The following is a 22308-nucleotide window of genomic DNA, read 5'->3' as shown; positions in this document are numbered from 1 at the left end:
TCCCCATTTTCAGAGGTCAAAACCCCTTTCAGAGAGGAGAGGTGATGTGGCCAGAGGAACACGGCCTTTGAGAGTCCCAGCTGAAATCCTTGAGCTCGCAGCCCTTCTCTGTTGGACCTCAGACTGCCAGCCTCAGCTGCCTCTGCCAGGTCCCCCCACGGCTTGTCCCAGTGCACTGTGTGGTTGTGTCCTGGGAGACTGTGCCGTGGGAGCTCTGGGCTTGGCAACAGGAGCCCCAGCCCCAGGGCAGCCTCACCACACATGCAGCTAACAACGTGTACTCTCTGAGCCTCCGTTGCTCCTTTGAAAGATGGGATGCTATTTCATTTCCTGTGTACCTCCTGTGACTCTCATTTAGTCATTTGTTCATTCACTGAGGAAACATTTCTTGAGCTCCTGGTCTACAGGTAAAGGCAGAAAACAACAACAGTACCATACAAGTGTTAAGGCTTGTGCTTGAATAATGAATAGTGACCAGGCCCACTAGAGATGGAGAAAACTCAAAAAAAAAAAAAAAAGAAGTTCTCCTTGAAGTGTGAATAGGCATTCAAGAGGTAGAGAGTGTTGCTAGAAGGATGGGCACTTAAAAAATTCGTGGAGATCATACATGAAAGAGCAAGGGATGGAGATACCTTCATCTTCAGGCTCTTCCATCCCTATTTCATGACTCGCTGCCCCAAGATCAAATCAAAGGCCCACAGTTCAGAAAGTAGAACACAAAAGATTTTTGCAAAGAATTGCTCGAACACAGCTCTCTCAGGAGCCTCCCGTTTCCTCCTGACCTGCTGCCCCACCCAGCTGAAATGTGCTTAATCCAACAGCCTCGCCCTTTGGCCAACTTTGTGGCAGGTGATTCACACAAGCTAAGGGGCTACAGTCTAGACGCCTGTCCAAACAAGAGGTCAGGTTCCAGGTAGCACCTGCACACAGCCCCTCCCATCCCAACATTTCTCACTCACTGGTCATCCTCAGAGATCCACAGCCCGCCCCTCCCAACCCCAGACTCAAAGGGACTCGATTTTCCTTTACTGGTTCAGCAACTTGGCTCAGCACTAGGAGAGAATAGAGATGAGGGACCATCATCCCACACTCTGAAAGGGACCAGGTGAAAACTCTCCATCACTTCACACCCGGGAACTTGCCAAGCTTCCTTCCCACGGTGCTCCCTGGTAAACCTCGGGCCCCACCGCCTGCCAGCACTGAGCATCCACCTGAGCCCTTCTTGGTGCAGAATGAACTAGCCCAGTGAGCTAGGAGCCAGGGGACTGGGCCGAAGGTCCCAGCTGCAGGTCCCAGCTGGGGTGATGTCCCTTCAGCAGGCATATGGTGGCATCACCCGACAGGAGAGGACGCAGGGAGGTCTCCTGTGGCACCCAGGGCCCTGGGCTGGGAAGGACAGGGTGGGGATCAGAGGTAGACCCTTGTGCAGAACCAGTAAGAGAGCAGGGGTGCTTGCAGAGAGGCTGGGGAAGGAGTGCGAGGGGCCTGGGGCTGGTCAGGGCCCAGGGTTGGGGGAGAATGGACCAAACCCAGTCTCCAAGAGTGACCGGGTGGAAGAGGCCCCTCCTCCCTCAGGGTGGCCCAGCAGACAAGCCAGGGCTGCAGGGGCTGTCCTGTGCGGGAGGGCCCACTGGCTGGTCTCTGCCCAGGGTCTGACATCCTCTCACACTGGCCAAGCCTTGTGGCCACCTGGTTCCTGCCTTGTGACAGCTGCCCACTTGTGCCACTGAGGAGCCTGCTAGCCCTATGCGGGAGGAAGGGCTGATGGGACTGGTGACACGGTCAGGCTGGGGTTCTTGTCCAATCTCACTAGGAATGAAGCACTGGGCCGCTGAGCCCCCCTGTGCCCCCAAGCCTGTAAGGCTTTCCTGCTCAAGAGCAGAGGGGCTCTGGCTGGGCCCCACTCTGAAGAAGGTGGTATGAGGAAGCCACCGCGGAGTAGCAGGGAGGGGTAGGCTCCTTCCTGACAGGTGACAGGTGAGGGGTGACAGGTATGAGCTTCTTCCCTCTGAGCCTTTGGAGACGAGCCCTTTCTCCTAACTCAGCTGCATCGGGAGCCTCAGGCTCTGGGCAGGGTGTGGGGCCTCAGGACCCCAGGGTGGGAGGTGGCAGGGGCACTGGGACACGCTCAGCCTGCTGGGGTCCTCCCCTCCTCATCTCCTCTGTCTTTCCTCCCTTCCATTCCTTCTCTCTCTTCCATCCCTCCATCGCCTCTCAAAGGAAGAACACAGACTTCAGGTGACACTGCGAACTGTATCAGGGAGTCGGACAGAAGGGAGGCCACGTGAGGGACAAACATGTAGACCCACAAGGCACGGGACACACGGGGGCCCAGAGTGATGCTAGCCACCCAGGACTTGGCAGGCTGAGCAATGGCTGCCCAAGGCATCCACTTGGTATTCTCGGAGCCTCAGAATAGCTGTGTTTTCTCTGAGTGGGCCCGTGAGTCCACCAATGCCCTCATGAAAGTGCAGGTGATGTGAAGATGGACCTAGAGGGCCATTTATAGATGGCACTGGATTTGAACGTGGAGGAGCCTCCAGGCGCCAAGGAATGCAAGGACTGCAGCTCTCGAGCCTCAAAAAGGCAGGGGGGGAGAGAGAGAGAGAGAGAGAGAGAGCGAGAGAGAGAGAGTTTCTCTGCCATCCCTACATAGGGGTCCTGCCAACATCGTTGCTGTGGTCCAGCCACACCCATTTCAGACGTCTGCTTCCAGACCCATCAGAGGGTGGCTTTGTGTTGTTTTACGTCACTAAGCTTGTTGGAACTTATTAGAGCAGCGAAAGGAAATGAATCCATGGACAGACAGAAAAGCAGAAAGGAAGAAGGACAGGGAGAGGGCAGACCGACTGGAGGACGGCAGGTGGTGGCTATTTAGGTGGACAGGCAGAGATCCCGGTGGTTCAGAGACAGATGGACAGATACACAGGCAGGGCGCCTGGAGAAAGGTGAGAGGGAGAAGGGCAGGATGTCCGATGGGCAGGAGGCAGGGCATGAAGTCGCCTTGCAGGTGGCCCAAGAGAAGGGGGCAAAGAGGCAGGGGACAGGGGAGAGGGACAGCAAGACAGGATGGCCAGCAGGGGGCCTTCAGAGCTTGTCCTGTCCCTACAGAGGTTACGGGAGCTTGCGGAGTTTCAGGTGGATCCCGTTTTTGGAGTTCAACACAACTTCTGGAATGACAGTGGGCTTCCTGGAGGGATCTGGTGCCAGCTCAAAGCGGAGCAGGGTCAGGGCCACAGCCACCTTCATCTCGTTCATGGCAAACTGCTTCCCAATGCAGTTCCTGGTTCAGGGAGGGAAGAAGAAAGAAGTGCTGTCAAAGCCTGTTCTGATCAGGGCCGGCTTGGGCCCCTGAGTGCTGGCCAGAAAGTGGGCACTCAGGGCTGTCCGAGTGACCCGGCCCGACCCCCTTTCCTAACAGGTCACACTGGTCTTGCTGCCCAGCCTTGGTCCTGTTTGCTGTCCTGATTGGGTGATTTCCATTCTTCTATCTTCCAAGTCAGTAATTTGTTGCTCTGGTTACTCATTCTGCTCAAAAGTGCCTTTAACTCTGCTTGCATCTCGGCACGCTTTCTAGGTTTTCTTGGCCCCTTCTCATGTTTGCTAGAGCCTTTCTAAGGTAGTCTGCAGTCGTGCTCATGTCTGGTCTTAATTCCTACATATTTGTTCTGAACTCCTTCAGTAGTTTCACCACCTCCTTTTTGAACTCAGTGTCTGGTGGACTGCAGAGGCCTGCTTCATCGTTTGCTCCTTCAGGTGAATTCTCCTGGTCTTTTAACTGGGACTGCTTCCTGAGCTCCTTCATTCTGCTTACATTTTTCTTCATCTGTGAGTTTAGGGAAAACAACTCCTGTAGTCTCGGTGGGCTGTTTATATGCAAGAGCGCCCCTGGGTATTTTGTGAGAGCTTGTCCTTTATTTTTGGCTGAGGGTTTGGATGCTTGCTCTCCCTGTCCTCACTGTGCACAGGCTGTGATCTCCTTGATAAGGTGCTGTGCATGCTTCCAGGGACGCTGAGGCCATGGGCAGAGCCAGTGTCTGGGTGCTGGGCCCTTGACAGTGGCAAGGACCCGAGGGAAGCTGGCACAGGCTGCTCCGGGTTGCAGGGCCCTGGGAGGTGGCCCAGAGTCTCAGGCAGGTTTAGGCGATTCCCGGAGTGTTTGGCGGTGGCATTGGCAGTGGCAGGGCGGGTGCATTCCCAGGGGAGGAAGAGCCACAGTACGTGGTGTTGGGTTGCAGTGCAATCCTCTGTGCCTGCCTCTGAGGTGATCGGGTTGCCTGTCCACAGAGCCCTGGTGGTGGCGGACCATGCTCAACCCTGGCTGGTTTGCCCCCATCGGCTGTAGAGCAGGCCAGAGGCACCCCACTGCACTTCTCCCACGTAAGAGGTGCCTCGCCACCCATAGCCCTGACCTCCAAGCCTCTGCGAGTGCCCGGAGAAAGACATTCTTATGGTGGCCTGCCCCTCTTCTTCTCATCCTCCCCAGCAATGGCACCTTGCTTCTCCTAAGGGCCCAGACCTCCTCCTATTTTTTCTTGGTTGTGGCACCCTGCTGGCCAGCCCCTCTCTAGCCCCTCAGGCTGTCTGCACACAGCCAGCACGAGTCCTTTCCCCAGAACCAAACTGACCTCTGGAGCCTGAGTGTCAGCGCCCAGCCCCCAGGGGATCCTCCTAGGCTGTGGTGTGCCAGGAGGTGGTACCGGTGGTCTGCACGGCTTTCTCTCTGCTTTGCCCTCTTCCGTCCAGCTGTTGCACTTTTCTCTGTGACTTTGAGGTCCCTGCATCTTGGCTGGTCTCTCTGACAGTTATGTGGCTTCCGAGGGTGTGGGTTCCTTTCCTCTTTCACAGCTCCCTCTCAGGAGTGCTGGTCCCATCCTGATTCCTTTCTCTTTCTCCCTCTCTCATGTTTCCCCCTTTTGTTCTACCCACTTATGTGGAGGGGTTCTTGCCCTTTTGGGAGGTGGAAGGGCTTCTGCCAGCGTCCAGTAGCTGTTCTGTGAATCGTTCAACGTGTCAACGTGCAACGTGTTTGTGGGAGCAGGTGAGCAGGACGTCTTACTCCTCTGCCATCTGGGTCCTGCCCAGCGTTTGTTTCTTGACTGTGAACGCTTGGAGGCAGGGCCAGGGACTCTGGCTCTGTGTTCGCATCTCCAAGTGGCATGGGTAGAGTAGGACAGTTAGTTATACAGGTGCTTGCCAAAGTCCCCCAGTAGGGGACCACAGAGAGAGAGAAAAACCCAGGGAACTTTGGGAGAACGCTGCAAGTTATCAATCGCTCAAGAGAGGCATCGGCGTGTTGTGAAATGAAGCAGAACTGATGAACTATACAACCATAAGTAAATACAGGAGCTACGCCTCAGGTTGGCCAGTGAAAGGTAAAAGGCCTGCATTCAAGTTCATCGAGGTCATGAGCCTTAGGATCAAGGACAGGAAGTTACGGGAAGGATGCTATTCCAAAGCAGGAGACTCTCTTTCTGGGAACCTGGGGTGATTCAACCTATTTTAGCGTTCTGTTACCACCCTTCCGCAGTTTGAATGAGCACCATGGCAGTCCTGGTTGGACCTCAGAGGGTCAAGTATTCTCTTACAGGCTAGGAAGGAGGAGGGCATGACGTCAGCCTGTGGTCTGCTAGAGAATGAGGAAGAGGAGGGTCTTTTCGCACTCGCCACTTCCTTGGATTATAAGGATGTAGCCCACCCAGTCCTCGGGGCTGACCCTTCTTGCCTGGCGGCTCGAATTCCTCACAAGGGTTCTATCTTAATAAATCTCTTGCTGGCCTATCACGTGGTCTCTTGATGAACTGCTCCTGCTCTGAGGCGCAAAGAACCTGAGTCTCAGTAAGTCCAATACCAGGTGAGTGATTTTATTTTTTAAAAAATTGGCTTCATTCCCAATCTGTTTTTAGGTTGTTTTTGTTCGAGGTATTCAGGTTTCTGAAGCACAGGATTTGGCACACAGAGAGCGGCTTGGTAAATAGTTTTTTGCTTGAATCAAGCTAAGGATGGTGGAAAAAACTTCTCAGTGAAATAAAAGTCCATGTCAATTTTTTTTTTGTCTTTTCCTAGGGCCACAGCCACAGCCACGCCAGATCCGAGCTGGGTGTGCAACCTACACCATAGTTCACAGCAACGGCTCGTCCTTAACCCACTGAGCGAGGCCAGGGGTCGACCCCGAAACCTCCTGGTTGCTAGTCGGATTTGTTTCCACTGTGCCACAAACGGGAATCCTTTTTTTTTTTTTTTTTTAAATTCAATATTTATTCTGACCTAAGAAGTGAACTGCCCAGTACAACCCGCCCTCTAGTGACAGATTCAGTGTGTGCAGACAATGTCTACAAGGAAGGCCTGGACTCTTGATTCACAAATTGACTATTTCACAGAATTATGGATGAACTTAAAACTTGTTTCTACTAATGACAAAGGTCTGGGAATTACCCTTTCTTGGGAAGCTCTGCAGCCTTTGAAGATTTTCTCAGCAGTCACTTTGGAGCCTATCACTCCTGCTCAAGCACTATTTCAAGTGTGCTTTATAAGGCACCTTACAAATGCAAGTGTCGTATCCAAATCAAATGTAATATTTTATATTTTCTCTCAAAAGCACTTGATTGCCCTCCGTTTCCTGCTGTTTTTTTTTTTTTTTGCCAGCATTAGGCTATGTCGATTCTGGGATTGTAGCATACAACTCCCGCTAGATACAAAGACTTTTTCTCACTGGAAAAGGTGCCAGGGCTATGTGAATATTAATGTGCTGTCAAAATTTTGTTGGGAGAGAGCACAAAATAGAGAACCCTGCAGTGGGCTGGAAACTGGCTTCAAGGGGCAAGAGTCACCGTTCACGTATTTGGCTTGAACAATCAGGACAGGGAAGGCAGCTGGAAATCCAAACCCATCTATATAGCAGTGAGACCCTGCGTGTCAGATTGGGGAATGGAGCAGAAGGGGCGGTGGGCGGGATCAATAGCATGCGAAGAGAGAAAAATCACCTTTAAGGTAACTGAGATTTGTGTAAAAGAAACAACTGACCTTCATATTTCATGAAAAATTCTACGGCTGAAAAGGCACACGCCTAACGTGAGGAAACCCCCAGAACACTCTGGAAAGGCCACTGACACGGAGCTGTGTCCGGCCGCTGGCAGAGTCAGGAGGTCAGGACCTGGGGGGCGTGCTCTGAAGGCCTTTGTGTACATGGGCACAGCCTCCTTCTCAACACACCAACATAAAGGGCATGACGGCATGTAGCACACAGGGACACAGATGGGGACAGACGTGGGGTCACACCCGGTGACACGCTGCTGACCCCAGTCCAGAGGGGCTCACCTGGATCCCCCTGAGAAGGGCATGAAGGCATGGCTGTGTCGAGCAGAACCCGGGGCAAACCGGGATGGGTCAAACTCCTGCCGAGAGAGCACAGGGGCCGGGAAAGTGGGGTCAAACTCCTCTCAGCCACAGGGGACAAGAATCCCAGAGAAGGAGCGGGAGGAGGTGTTGCTCTGGGGACGGCATCCCATCCCTCCTCCCGGGGCCATCCTCATACCTCTGGGTTCGGCCACACCTGCGGGTTGTGGTGAAGGCCGTAAACGGAGAGCGAGAGGATGATTCCTGTGGGGAGGGCAGGGGGTGAGAAGACCGATGGTTCCCGTGGCAGCAGGGGTTCTGTGCCTGCACAGAAGACTTGGCAGCCGCCATGAGAGCCACTCCCCATCACTCTGAATGAATGAGGCTGAGGCAGGGGAGGTGGGCTGGAGGTGACAGAGCAGGGGATCAAAGACCAGGAGCCCGGAACCGTGACCCAGCCCTGAGAGTCCAAAGACCTGGAGGCTTCCTTTTAGGAGGGACTCGGGTGACAACTCCCACTTGTCAAGGGCCATCCGGGAGCCCCTGAGGAATCAACATTGACTCATGGACTCCTCACAGCAGTCCTCAAGGAAGGCACTCCTACCCACGTGTCCAGATGAGGACCCGAGCCTCAGAGAGGCCATGCGGCTGGTCTAGGACCCCACAGCCGGGAGGTGGCAGGGCTGGGCCTCAGTCCCAGGGGGAGGCGAGCCAGTGGGTGGCCTCCAGCCATGGCAGGGCTCTCAGACCTGGTCATCAGCTGCTGTCTGCATCCCCCTGAGGGCTCCTCAGGGACTGGCCACCTGACCTGGGGACAGTGGGTTCCCTGAGCTCCCTCATTACGTGGACCCCCCTCTGGAAGGAACCACATCTTCCCCTGCTTCTGTCTCCTTGTCTCCCAATTGTTCAGGTCCCAGGGAAATCGAATCTGAGGGCTCGATGAGAAGACGCCATTCTAGGGCTAGCATTTGTATGATGAACTTTTGCTGTGTTCAATTTCTATATCAAGCATTTCACAACCTCATCCTAAATAGAGAGGGAATATCAATTAACTTGAGGCAGGAATGGGTCTGCAAGTGTGGCTGGTGGGCAAGTTCATGTGGATTCCTGATCTCCCATGTGTTCCTGCAGATGCTGAGGTTAGTGGGTGTGGTGATGCTCATACCTGCAGGTAAGGAGCGTCCATCAGGGAAGGTGATGGGCTTGCTGAGCTCTCTGCTAACTCCTGGTACTGGCGGATAGAGTCTCAGGGCCTCCTTGATGCACATGGTGGTGTAGGGCATCTGGTCCAGGTGGTCCCTGAACAAAGGCCATCCTGAGGCTGGGCAGAGTTGGGGAACGGGGGAGTCTCCACTAGCTGGGGGTGGGGGGTGGGCGGTCAGTGCGGGGCCCTCCGTCTCTGGGACACTCACCAGGTGATGGAGGTGCCATCCCCCAGGAGGCCTTGGATCTCCGCCCGACATCTCTGCTGATGCTCAGGGTGGGAGGCCAGAGCATAGAGGATCCAGGAGATGCCACTGGCTGTGGTGTCATGACCCTCGAACATGAACGTGTCCACTTCGGCACGGAGGTCGGTGTCCGACAAGCTGTTCCCCTTCTCCATCTGAGGAGGCAGGGGGAGAGTGCAGCTTTGCCCCGTCCTCTGTGCTTCTGGGCAAAGCCTCAAGCCTGTGCCCCCGACACTCACTCGGGCAAGGAGGAGGATGTCCAGGAAATCCAAGTGCCTCTCCTTCCTCACGTTCTCCATCTCTCCCTGCTTTTGCAGCTGCGCCTTCCTCAGCTGGATCACTCGGTCTGTTTTGGAACCGCGGTTCGCAGGCTGAGCTGAGAGCTCTGGGGGCCAGGTATATCATCCAGGGTATCCCCACTGCCCCTCGTGGCCCAAGCTGGGTGTCAGGTGGATCAGGATGAGGGAGGGCATGGTTTGGCATGTCTGGGCTGAGACTTCCAGCCTCGTGTGACACTGGCCAGGATTCCCCCATAACACAGGTCCTAGGGGCTGATGGTACTGGGTCTGAATGTGCAGTGACCCATGAAAATCCCTGTAGAGCACCTGCCACCCTGACATCTTAGTCCCCAGTCCCTGTGCCAAGGAGACAACCAGCATGGCGATGTCTCAGCTGCTGAAAAGGACACAGGATACTCTCTTTACCTCAGGGTCAAGGCCAGGTGTTCCCGATGAAGGAGGGGAGAAACTCAGAACTAGAAGCGGAACCTGTGTGTTGATGGGCTATCCTGACGGCACGGTGGCTCTTACGGCCTTCAGGGCTCAGCCTGTAGATGATGTCGTTCTGGAGAAAGGCACTCCTCGAACGGATAGAAAAGAGATTTTTGAGATCCCAAATGGCCTGGATGTAGGAGTGGGAATCCCTGAAAGGGAGAGGATGAGAGGAGACGTTACTGGTGGGAGACCTGAATTGGAGAAGGAGTAGGGCTCTAGGGGGAGGTGTCAGTCAGTGGGGACAGGCAGCACTGAGGCGGTTGTCCTTCTGCCCCACAGCCCTCCAGACCCTCTGCCCTTCACAAGTGGCCCGAGTGGCCGGGCTTCTCCCTGTGTCGGGGATCAGGATGTGTGACTGAGTCTGGGTTTGGTCTGGGCTGGAATCTGCCCGTGGTGGGGGGCTCCCTGCAGAATGATGCCTTTTGTGCTGAAAAGCATCCAGCTGTCCCAAGTGCCTGCCAGGGTGGTCCTCCCCAGCTGGGGAGAAGCAGCAGCTGCCACTGAAGGTGTGTCACTGACCCGTCAGTCTGGACGCTGCCCTGGTGGCTGAAGGCGCACTTCATGATGGTGTCCAGGGTCATCAAGGAGACGGGTCCCACGATCTCCAGACGTGGGTCCTGGGCGACGAGCTGCTCCCACTTGTCCTGCGGGGGGAGGGGGACAGTGACCCCGCTCTGCCCCCCCAGAAGGCCTGTGCTGGCAAGGCCAGGCTCTCTCTCTGCCTCTCCACGTCTTCTGATGAGACTGTCTAAACTTTCTAATGGTGAGTGTTTATCACCTTGAGACTGTAAAGCACGTGAGTAATCGGATGGCTGTTTCAGCCCTATTACATAATTATACTCTTTGTGTGTGTGTGTGTGTAATGAATTAATTCTGTTCTCTTCTATATATTCCTAATGAGTTCCAAGTTTTAGGATCAGTACTTGATGATAACCTCCTTTTGGCAGATCTGAAAGCAGAGTTTCTGACAGGACGAGGGGGGATCTTGTGTGTGCTGAGGTTGGAACTGGACGTAAGACTTCCAACATCAGCAAGTAAATTTGTCAAGGCAAGAAAACGCCTAAGGGTCTATCCTGGGGCCCCTAGGAATGGGCTCAAGGTCCTTCTCTTCCTTTCACTCATCCAATGCTAGCTGAGGCCTGGTGGCCCACCGTCTAGATCGGAGGTGGTGTTTATCGTGGTCCAGCTCCGTGAGTGTAGACCTGGCTACATTTCCTCCCACGAGTGACTCACTTCCATTCCGAGACCCTGGCACTGAGGCCAGAGTCCTCCTGGGTAGCATCCTGGCATCTACACGCTGCCCCTGAGCTGCCTTCCCCAGGCCGGCCATTGCAGCTTACCCTGGGATCCTGAAGAAAGACCCTTGCTCTAGTCCACTATGTGGGAGAGGTCGCGATTGTCAGGGAGTCGACCCTGAATTCACCACGACCATTGCTCCCAGGGCAAGGAGCAAATTGTGGATCCAAGCTGGTGCCTGGGTGCTTGTCTGTCCCATCCCGTTTGGGGGAGCCCCATTTCATAGCATGTTCTTAGCACATCATTCTGGAGGCCTGCCCGAGGGATGCCTGAGGGACACAAGTGTCTGAGAGTGGACTTTGGGAGTTGTGCCGCGGGTGAGTGTGTTCAGGTGGGAGACAGGGATGGACTCACCAGCATCACTTGGACAGACTTGGCCATGAGACCTACGTAGGGCTTCAGGATGTCATAGTGGAAGGCTGGGGTCAGCATCCGCCGACGCTGGAACCACGTCTGCCCATTCAACAGGAGCAAACCACAGCCTGGGTGACAGATGGGGGTGTGTGTTGGTCTGGGAGACGTGGTCAGATGGGTGACCAGGGACGACTCGGGAAGAAGCAAGGTTTTTAGGAGAAGGCGCATCATGGCAAAGGCAGGGAAGGCCAATATACTTCACTTCAGGAACGTGAGTGGCCCCCAAGCCTGGTCATAAAGCCAGAGATTAGGGCAGCTCCGAGATAAAGGTTCTGAAGATATACGAGTGCAGGTGATAAAATGACCTAAATAAAAGCCATGCTGAGAACTTTGGAGAGGCCTCAGAAATGGTGCTGAAGAGGGTGAGCTTCAGGAGGACTCTCAGCACCATTTGGAAGGGTGGGGTTTGTATCAAAGACGAGACTTTATTCAGAGACGAGGGTGGTAACTCGGTGCCAGGCACCTGTTTTTCTCCACGATCCAATGAGGCAGCCCTTGGCAAACCTAACTGGTGCGGGGACTACAGTGTATATTTAGATGGACTTACCAATCCAGGGGATCAGCAATCTGTAGAAAACAGAAGTCTTGGGGTCTGAAAGGTAAGGAAGGAAAATGGAGGGGACCAAACATGGCAGGCAGCCCTAAGGCAGCTGTGGTCCAGACCAGGGCCTGCCAGCCCTTCCTGATGAATGGCAGCTGGCAGTCTGTCTCAAGCCACCTCCCACTTGCCTCCCCCGCCCCCAGTCCAGACTCTCTCTGTCTTGCTGGTCCCTGTGGGCTCAGGAAGGCAGACTCAGTGTCCTAGCAGAAGAACACCCACAGGACTGAAGTGGTGAACTGGCAGGAAGCAGCACCTCTGTCCTCAGTGCCGTAGCCTAAGACAGAACGCTGTGGTTTCCCTCTAATTAGCAGTGTTGTAACCACCCCATGACCCAGGAGAGGCAAGAGGGAAGACGGGCCCAGTGGAAATCAGTGGGATGGGGATTGCCTTCAGATCTGGCGTCACCTCAGTTTGGTTGGAAGAAAGAAAGAAAGAAAGAGAGACAGAGAGAAAGAGAAAGAGAAAGAGATAGAAAGAAAGGAAGAAAGGAAGGAGAAGAAAAGAAGAAAGAAAGAAGAAAGAAAGAAGAAGAAAGAAAGAAGAAAGAAAGAAAGACAGGAAGGAAGAAGGAGAAAGGAAGAAAGGATGAAGGAGAAAGGAAGAAGAGAAAGGAGAAGGAAGTAGGACAGGAAGAAAGAAAGGAGTATGAGGAAGGAGGAGGACGAAGATTCAGGCAGGAAGTCAACGGCAGAAGAAAGAAAAGAAGGAAGACAACGAAAGACAGCGAAATCAGCTCCACCCAGCTGGTTAAGCTTTCACTCTCAGCAAATTCTGTTGGCCTTGGCCTGCCTTGTGGGCTGGGAGAATGTTTGGAAGAGTTGAGGCATTGATGGCTGAAGTGTCAGTCTCTCCTGGAATTTCACAGACCCGGGGCCATGCACCCAGGAGGGAGGGTTTGCTCCCATGTGGATGGGGGTTTCTCTCTCACCTGATCTCGCCAGGACCACCTTCATGTAGTCAGGGTCATAGACCAGTACCATGGCTCTTGTTCCCCACAGCCAGCGAGCACAGGCACTTGGGTATTTCTCTACCCTTTTCAGGAGGGGTTGCAGCTCGCCTTCCTCTTGAAACTGTCAGCGGGAGAGAGATAAGTCAAAAAAACCCTTCTTCTGGCTCCAGGGCTAGGGAGGAGGGCAGGAGGGCTACAGGGAGATAGGTGTGGATCTGTCTGCGGGACTAAGCCTTTAGAACTCTTTCTTATGACCTGGGCTCTGATCCAGACCTCGCCGGCTGTCCAGCCGTGTCCTAAGTCCAGATTCTGTCCCATTGTCATGAAGAGCCTTGTATGGGCCATCACCACGTACTGCCTATAGAAACCTACCTCAGGGATCGACTCCCTGGTGCTGGAAACCTTTGGAAGTCATGTGTCCGGCATTTGCATAGACTATTGATGACAACCTTGTATTACTCTGTAAGCATTTTTCATACCGTTTGCTCTTTTAGGGAATAAAATGGATCATTTTTAAGATGAAATTTATATACTAGTTGTATTTTACCATACTCGTTGTTATATGTTTTCACTATTATCCTAGTACACATATAAATTTTTTTTTGAGATAATCATTCACTTTTTTTTTTTTGGTTCTTTTCATTAGAGTGTGTTTAGTGTTCCGTTAATTTCTAATGTACCTCAATTAGGCCCAGTACATACATACATACATATACATTCTTTTTCTCAGACTGTCCTCCATCGTGTTTCATCACAAGTGTCTGGATTTAGTTCCCTGTGCTATACAGCAGGATCTCATCGCTAGTCCACTCCAACGGCAATGGTTTTGCATCTATTAACCCCAGACTCCCATTCCTTCTGACCCCCACCTCCTCAACCTTGGCAAGCACTGCTTTGTTCTCCAAGTGCACGAGTTTCTTTTCTGTGGCAAGATTCGTTTGTGCAGTATTTTAGATTCCAGATATAAGTGACATCATATGGTATTTGTCTTTTTCTTTCTGACTTACTTCACTTAGTGTGAGCGTCTCTAGGTACATTCATGTTAGTGCAAATGGCATTATTTTGTTCCTTTTTGTGACTGGGTAGTATTCCATTGTGTATATGCACCACATCTTTTTTTTTCCTTTTTTGTACAGAATTTTTTTTAACTACTCAAATGAATGTATCACATCTGTAGTTGTATAATGATCATAACAATCCAATTTCACAGGATTTCCATCCCACAGCCCAAGCACATTGCACCACATCTTCTTAATCCATTCATCGGCCAAGGGCCATGGAGGTTGTTTCCGTGTCTTGGCTATTGTGAATAGCGCTGCAGTGACCGTCCAGGTGCACGTGTCTTTTTCAAGGAAACTTTTGTCTGGAAATGTGCCCAAGAGTGGAACTGCTGGGTCACACGGTAGTTCTATACTTGGTTTTCTGAGGAGCCTCCACGCTCTCTTCCATCGTGGTTGTCCCAGTTGACATTCCCACCAGCAGTGTAGTGGGGAACCCTTTTCTCCAGGCCCTCCCCAGCGTTGTTGTTTGTTGTCTTGTTCATGATGGCCATTCTGACTGGTGTGAGGTGGTACCTCAGAGTAGTTTTGATTTGCCTTTCTCTAGTAATTAGTGACGCTGAACATTTTTTCATGTGCTTGTTGGCGGTGTGTATATCTTCTTTGGAGAAATGTCTGTTCAGGTCATTTGCCCATTTTTCAGTTGGGTTGTTGGTTTTTTGGTTATGGTTGAGTTGTCTAAATTGTTTGTCTGTTTTAGAGATTAATCCCTCGTCAGTTGTATCCTTTGAAACTATTTTCTCCCATTCCTTGGTGCCTCCCCCCCCTTTTTAAAATATGTTTTCCTCTGCTGTTGAAAAGCTTGTAAGTTTGATTAGGTCGGTATGGTTTATTTTTGCTTTTATTTCTGTTACCTTGGGAGTCTGACCTAAGAAAACATTTGTATGGTTGATGTCAGAGAATGTTTTGCCTACCTTCTCTTCTAGGAGCTTGACGGTGTCTTGTCTTATGTTTAAGTCTTTAAGCTAATTTGAGTTTTTTTTTGTGCGTGATGTGAAATTATGTTCCAGTTTCATTTATTTAAAGGGGCTGTCTATTTTTCCCAGTACCACTTGCTCAAAAGACTGTTTCTTCCCATTTTACTTAAATTTTTTTTTTGTCTTTTTAGGCCCCTTTCCACGGCATATGAAAGTTCCCAGACTGGGGTCGAATGGGAGCTGTAGCTGCGGGCATACGCCACAGCCACAGCAACCCGGGATCCAAGCCACGTCTATGATCTACACCGAAGTTCAAGGCAATGCCGGATCCTTAACCCATTGAGCAAGCCTGGGGATTGAACCTGCATCCTAATGGATGCTAGTCAGAGTCATTTCTATTGAGCCAGGACGGGAACTCTTTTTTTTACCAATTATAGTCTTACCTCCTTTGTCGAAGATCAATTGACCATAGGTGTCTGGGTTTATTGTTGCATTCTCTATTCTGTTCCGTTGGTCTGTATGTCTGTTTTGGTACCATTGCCACATTGTCTTGATTACTGTAGCTTTGTGATATTGCCTGAAGTCTGGGAGAGTTATGCCTCCTGCTTGGTTTTTGTTCCTCAGGATTGCTTTGGCAATTCTAGGTCTTTTATGGTACCATATAAATTTTTGGATTGTTTGTTGTTGTTCTGTGAAAAATGTCATGGGTTATTTCATAGGGATAGCTTTGAACCTGTAGATTGCTTTGGGTAGTATGACCTTTTTAAAGACATTAATTCTTCGAACCCAGGAGCATGGAATATCTTTCCATGTCTTTGACTCCTCTTTAATTTCCTTGATTAATATTTTATAGTGCTCAGCATATAAGTCTTTCACCTCCTTGGTCAGGTATATTCCTAGGTATTTAATTTTTGGGAGTGAGATTTTAAAAGGTATTTTTGTATTCCTTTTCTAATATTTCATTGTTAGTATAGAGAAATGCAACTGATTTCTGAATGTTACTCTTGTATCCTGCTACTTTGCTGAATTTGTTGATCAGTTCGAGCAGTTTTTGTGTGGAGTCTTTAGGGTTTCCTGTACATAATATCATGTCACCTGCATACAGCAACAGTTTAACCTCTTCTCTTCAATTTGGATAACTTTTATTTCTTTTGTTTGTTTGATTGCTTTGGCTAGGACTTCCAGTACTATATTGAATAAAAGAGGTTAGAGTGGACATCCTTTTCTTGTTCCAGATTTTAGTGGAAATGTGGAAGACTTTCAGCTTTTCTTTTTTCTTTTTTGTCTTTTGTCCTTTTAGGGCCACACCTGGGGCATATGTATGTTCCCAGGCTAGGAGTCTGATTGGAGCCGTAGCTGCCAGCCTACACCACAGCCACAGCAATGCCCGATCCAAGCCACGTCTGCGACCTACACCACAGCTCACAGCAACACCGGATCCTTAATCCACCGAACGAGGCCAGGGATTGAACCTGCAACCTCATGGTTCATAGTCGGATTCGTTTTTGTGGCACCACGAAGGGATCTCCTCACCTTTTCTTCATTGAGTATTTGCTGTGAGTTTGTCATAAATGGCCTTTAATGGGTTAAGGTATGTCACCTCTATACCCACTTTTGTAAGTTTTTATCATGAGTGGTCAAATGCTTTTTATTCATCTGTTGAGATGATCATATGTTTTTTGACTTTTGTTAGTGTGGTGTTTGACATTGACTGATTTGCGCATGTTGAACCTGGGATGAATCCCACTTGGCTGTGGTGTATGATCTTTGCTATATGTTGTTGGATTCAGTTGGCTCAAATTTTGTTGAGAATGTTTGTGTATATATTTCTCAAAGACATTGGCCTATAATTTTCCTTTTTGGTAGTATCTTTGTCTGGTTTTCGTATTAGGGTGATGGTGGCTTCATAGAATGTCTTTGGAGTGTTCCTTCTTCAACCTTTTGGAAAAGTTTAAGGAGGAAGGGTATAAGCTCTGGTTTTTATGGTTGGTAGAATTCACCTGTGAAGCCATCTGGTCCTGGACATTTGTTTGTAGGGAGTGTTTGTAGTACACATTCAATTTCATTTCTAGTGATCAGTCTGTTCAGTTGATCTCTTTCTTCTTGATTCGGTTTTGGTGGGCTGTAAGTTTCTTGAAAGTTGTTCATTTCTTCTAGGTTGTAAATTAGTTGTCATATAATTGTTCATAGTATTCTCTTATGGTTTTTTGCATTTCTGCAGTATGCATTGAGATTTTTTCTTTTTAATTGCTTTTTTTTTCTCTCCTCTTCTTAGTGGGTCTGGCCAGAGGTTTGTCAATTTCATTTACCTTTTCAAAGATCCAGCTCTTGTAGCCTGAGCCAGTGGCGCACCACCCTCTGAGAGTCTGCGTGTGAGCAGGGAAAGACATCCCTATGGCGGTCCACCCCTCCTCCTCTCACCCTCCCCAGCAATGGCGCCTTGCTTCTCCTGCAGGTCCAGATCTCCTCCCGGGTTCCCTCGGCTGTGGCATCCACTCCCCAGCCCGTGGCACAGTGCTCCCTGGCCCCTCAGGCTGTCTCCACACAGCCAACCCTGGTCGTCTCCCGGGAACTGACTTTCAGAGACTGAGTCTCAGCACCCAGCCCCCGCCCGAGTGTCTCAGGCTGTGCCATCTGGGGCGGTGGTACAGATGGTCTCTGCAGCTCTCACTCTGCTTTGCCCTCCTCAGTCCAGCTGCTGAGCTTTTCTAGGCGACTCTGAGGTCCCTCCATCTCGGCTTATCTCCCCGTTGGAAAGGTGTCTTCCCATGATGTGGGTTCATTTTCTCTTTAACAGCTCCCTCTCAGGATTGCTAGCATCCTCGTGATTCCTTCCCTCGCTCTCCCTCTTTCTCTCTTTTCTTTTCTTTTACACAATATGTGGAGGGTTTCGTGCCCGTTTTGGAGGTTTACGTTCTTCTGCCAGCGCTCAGTAGATGTTCCGTGTGAATCGTGGCACGTGTAGATGTGTTTTTGGTTGTGTTTGTGGGGGACGGTGAGCATGACATCTTCCTCCTCTGCCGTCTTGATCCCTCCTACCATAAATGTTTGTTTATACTAAATTATGTTTAGGGAGTTCCCGTCGTGGCGCAGTGGTTAACGAATCCGACTAGGAACCATGAGGTTGTGGTTTCGGTCCCTGGCCTCGCTCAGTGGGTTAACGATCCGGCGTTGCCGTGAGCTGTGGTGTAGGTTGCAGACGCGGCTCGGATCCCGCGTTGCTGTGGCTCTGGCGTAGGCTGGTGGCTACAGCTCCGATTCAACCCCTAGCCTGGGAACCTCCATATGCCGCGGGAGCGGCCCAAAGAAATAGCAACAACCACAACAACAACAATAACAACAACAACAAAAGACAAAAAAAAAATAAATTATGTTTAGGATGTATATGGCTAAGTGAAAAAAAAAATCCCAGTAGTCACGTGTGTGTATAAAGTTATTTTACTTTATAAGCGTTTAGGCAGTTGTAGGACAGAATCTGTATGTATACATATGAAAAGGGTGTTGATTTAAGATTTTGATGTATCTTTTTTTCTGTTCGCCTGCACCTGCAGCACATGGAAGGTGCCAGGCTAGGGGTTGAACTGGAAGTGTAGTTGCAGACGTGTGACACAGTTGCAGCAGTACTAGATCCTTAACCCAGTGAGCAAGGCCAGGGATAGAAGCCTCACACTCACAGATACTGTGTCAGGACTTAACCTGCCGAGTCGCAACTGGAAATCTTGATATGTTGCTTTTTATCGTATTTTCACTTACCAACAGCCAGCAGCTCTTGTGCAATTGCCCCTGCGTTCAGGAATCTTTGGAAATGCCTCCGTGTGGTTCACAAAGGCCTTTGCTTTCTGCCTCTCCCTTCTCTAGCCTTGCCTCCTGACACCCTGGCCATGGCACAGGCCCCGCCCCTGGGTTCCCAGAGATGCCGCTGCCCTTGCTCCTTGGTGGCTCAGTCTGCTCTCACTTCGGCGCCTCTGCCCATGTTGTTTCTGCTGCGTGGTGTCCCCATCCTCCTTGCCGCAGAGCAACTGCCTCTCTTCCACTTCTGAGACTCAGCTTTGTCTCTTGCCCTTGGCATTCTCATCCCCACGGGGGCCCAGACAGCTTCCATTTCACGGGCTTCTATGTGCCCCACAGCCACTCCCTGCCCACTGGAGTGCCCACGCTCCGCCTGCATCCTCTGACAGTCAGGACTTCCCAGCCCTTCGTCGGGCACATATTTATTGAGGGTTGACTCCGTGCCAGGCCCTGGCTTGTGGCACTGATTTAGGCTGTGGCTCTAGATCCTTGTCCGTCTGCATCCCCCAGTCTCGTGGAGGAGACAGAAGGATCAAGAGGCCGTGAGAGTAGAGGATCATGAAGGGGAGATGGAAACCAGACAAGGCCACAGGGGCTCACGGGAGCAGAGTTCCAGAGGCTGGAATGCACAGGCAGGTGGGGAGGCCCCAGAGCATCTTGGGGTGAAGGAGGTTAGGGAGGGGAAGGAGAGAGGGACCGGGCCAGTGCCTCTGGGCTTGGCAGCTTCCAGTTCCCGTCATGGCTCCACTCTCCTCTCATCAGGCTGCCTGGAAAGAGGGGCCTCTGCTCCCTGCAGTCCCTGATCTCCCCCTAACATTTGTTTAATCCCCCAACCCTCGGTGAGCCTCTCTCCGTGTGGCCCCTTTCTCGACCAGGCCAGGGCTGCCCGAGCTGCCCGAGGTGGGCGCTGCCCTTCCTCAGCCTGCAAGCTCCTCCTGTCCCTCCTTTCTGTCACTGCGCACAGTGGCCTGACGCCCCCTGGGCCAGCCTCTGTGCTGGGTCCAGGGGCTGAGGTACTACTTGCTTTGCGGCAAGAGCTCGGAGTCCAGGGAAGGCGGAGCCCAGGTGGGCGATTATGCAACTCAGATGTTATTTGTCCCTCCCTGACGCCATCTTGGAATCCTGGCTCACGTGTGCCAGCTGCTTATGAGACTTGAAGTTCTGAAACTGCTGTATGGAACATCTCTGAGTCTTAGGAAGCTAAGCCTCCTTGCCCTACACCTTATTTCACCTCCAACAAGCAGCTGAGCCTGGTACCTGAGAGCTGACAAGTTTTCAGATTGCTGTCTGTTGTCTCCAGAGACAATGAGGCAGAGGGCGGGATCCTTCAGACAAATGTCTGGGCTCCCAGGCAAGCTCAAGGCAGAGAGTACGGCATGGTACCCCTGGGGCAGGGAAGCCTCTAGAAGCCTGTTCTGTGAGAAGAGCTGAAGCTGCTGAGCCTGGAGAGGGGTAGACTCAGGAAGGAAGAGCCATTGTCCTCAAAGGGCAGGGCTGCCGGGACAGCCTGCAGATGCACCTAAGGAAGGAGTGTGTGACAGAGCCGAGGACACCAGCCCAGGGTCCTGTGAGCGAGGGAGCTGCCCGGACTGGGAGGAGGAGCCAAGACCTGAGAGGTGAGCTGGCTTCTTACATGGGGCCACCTGCTAACAAACACGAAACTCTGTCCCCCTTGGACTTGCTGGCCGTGACCATGCTCCGTGAGCCCGGCCCTCCCTGCCCTCCCACTCCCGGGTCCCCTCTTACCTACCTCCCTGCTGTGTCCATAGAGCCAGTGGGAAGGAGGGGACGGGAACTGCTGGAGGGCTTTGAGCAGCCACTGTCTGCGCAGGTAGAGCTGTGCTGCCTTGAGGAGAAGTAGCAGCAGCCCGAGCAGGAGGCCACCTGCAGGAGCCCAGAGACACTGGCCAGGGCAGGGACCGTCATGGTGCACGGGCTTCTGGATGGCTGGCTGTCCCTGACTGTGGCTGACCTCCCCTGAGCATCCAGCCTAGTCAGGGAGGATGGCCCCGCCCACCTGGGGGAGGGTGGTGAGGAGGGTAGAGGTCAGAGCTGGGCCTCCAGATATGCTACCTCTGGAGGAAATAGTGTGCGCAAAGCTTTCTCCGCGAGAGGGACAAAGGCCGTGCAAAACCCACTTTTCCTTCTCCACATCACTCGCCAAAGAGTTAAGGGGCATCTGCAACCTGCCAGGCAGTCGGCTAGGTGCTGGGACACAGCTGCGAGCAAAGCAGACATGAACTTTGCTTGACTCCCACACATTCACTGGCTCATTTACCCTACGTGCAGTAGGTGCGGTTACCTCTATCGTTATCCCCATTTCAGAGGTCAAAACCCCTTTCAGAGAGGAGAGGTGATGTGGCCAGAGGAACACGGCCTTTGAGAGTCCCAGCTGAAATCCTTGAGCTCGCAGCCCTTCTCTGTTGGACCTCAGACTGCCAGCCTCAGCTGCCTCTGCCAGGTCCCCCCACGGCTTGTCCCAGTGCACTGTGTGGTTGTGTCCTGGGAGACTGTGCCAGTGGACAGAGCTCTGGGCTTGGCATCAGGAGCCCCAGCCCCAGGGCAGCCTCACCACACATGCAGCTAACAACATGTACTCTCTGAGCCTCTGTTGCTCCTTTGAAAGATGGGATGCTAATTCATTTCCTGTGTACCTCCTGTGACTACTCATTTATTCATTTGTTCATTCACTGAGGAAATATTTCTTGAGCTCCTGGTCTACAGGTAAAGGCAGAAAACAACAACAGTACCATACAAGTGTTAAGGCTTGTGCTTGAATAATGCATAGTGACCAGGCCCACTAGAGATGGAGAAAACTCAAAAAAAAAGAAGAAGAATTCTCCTTGAAGTGTGAATAGGCATTCAAGAGGTAGAGAGTGTTGCTAGAAGGATGGGCACTTAAAAAATTCGTGGAGATCATATATGAAAGAGGAAGTGACGGGGAAACCTTCATCTTCAGGCTCTTCCATCCCTACTTCATGACACTCCTCCCCCAAGATCAAATCCAAGGCCCATAATTCAGAATGAGAAACAAAACCTTCATGAAGATTTACTTGAAAACAACTCTCTCAGGAGCCTCGAATTTCCTGCTGACCTGCTCCCCCACAAAGATTAACTCGGCTTAACCCCACACCCTCCCCCTTTGCCTGACTTTGGGGCAAGTTATTCATAAACAACCTAGGAGCCACAGACAAAGGTCAAGGCTGAGTAAACACCTGCACACTGGCCTTCCCAGCCAAACCTTCCCCCCTTTCCTGGTCACTCTCAGGTCTCTGCCCTCAACCCCACCCCCAGAGGCCAAGCAAATAGATTTTCCGTCACTGGTACATTAAAATGGTTCAGCACTGGGAGAGTAAAGAGAGCGAGTCTTCAGCGTTCCCTACTCTGAGTGGGACCAGGGCCAGTCCTTCTCCATCACCTCACACCAGAGAACTTGCCCAGCTTCCTGCCCAGGATGCTCCCCGGAATCCCTCGTGTCCCACCCTTTTCCAGCACTGAGCATCCACCTGAGCCCTTCTTGGTGCAGAATGAACTAGCCCAGTGAGCTAGGAACCAGGGGACTGGGCCAAAGGTCCCAGCTGGGGTGATGTCCCTTCAGCAGGCATGTGGTGGCATCACCCAACCGGAGAGGGCTGCAGGAATCTCTTCCTGTGGCACCCATGGGCCTGGGCTGGGAAGGACAGGGTGGGGATCAGAGGTGGACCCTTGTGCAGAACCAGTAAGAGAGC

The 22308-nt window shown here is 51.9% G+C and overlaps 1 protein-coding gene across 1 annotated transcript; it reads right to left on the bottom strand.

The window, feature by feature from the left end:
- Positions 1-2580: 2580 nt before the first annotated feature.
- On the bottom strand, positions 2581-20528 carry LOC125119081 (cytochrome P450 4A25-like). Its single transcript, XM_047765931.1, is given in 13 exon segments — positions 2581-3283; positions 7318-7394; positions 7535-7599; positions 8501-8634; positions 8748-8938; positions 9023-9129; positions 9551-9705; positions 10076-10200; positions 11207-11334; positions 11814-11858; positions 12796-12937; positions 20331-20458; positions 20461-20528. Coding segments are annotated over 13 exon segments (1512 nt in total). The 5' UTR covers positions 20507-20528; the 3' UTR covers positions 2581-3114.
- Positions 20529-22308: the final 1780 nt, after the last annotated feature.

This window comes from Phacochoerus africanus, unplaced genomic scaffold, assembly GCF_016906955.1.
Source record: "Phacochoerus africanus isolate WHEZ1 unplaced genomic scaffold, ROS_Pafr_v1 Scaffold_111, whole genome shotgun sequence".
Taxonomy (NCBI): Eukaryota; Metazoa; Chordata; class Mammalia; order Artiodactyla; family Suidae; genus Phacochoerus; species Phacochoerus africanus.
The sequence above is the reverse complement of the archived record's forward strand: the minus strand, read 5'-3'. Positions and strand labels throughout refer to the sequence as shown.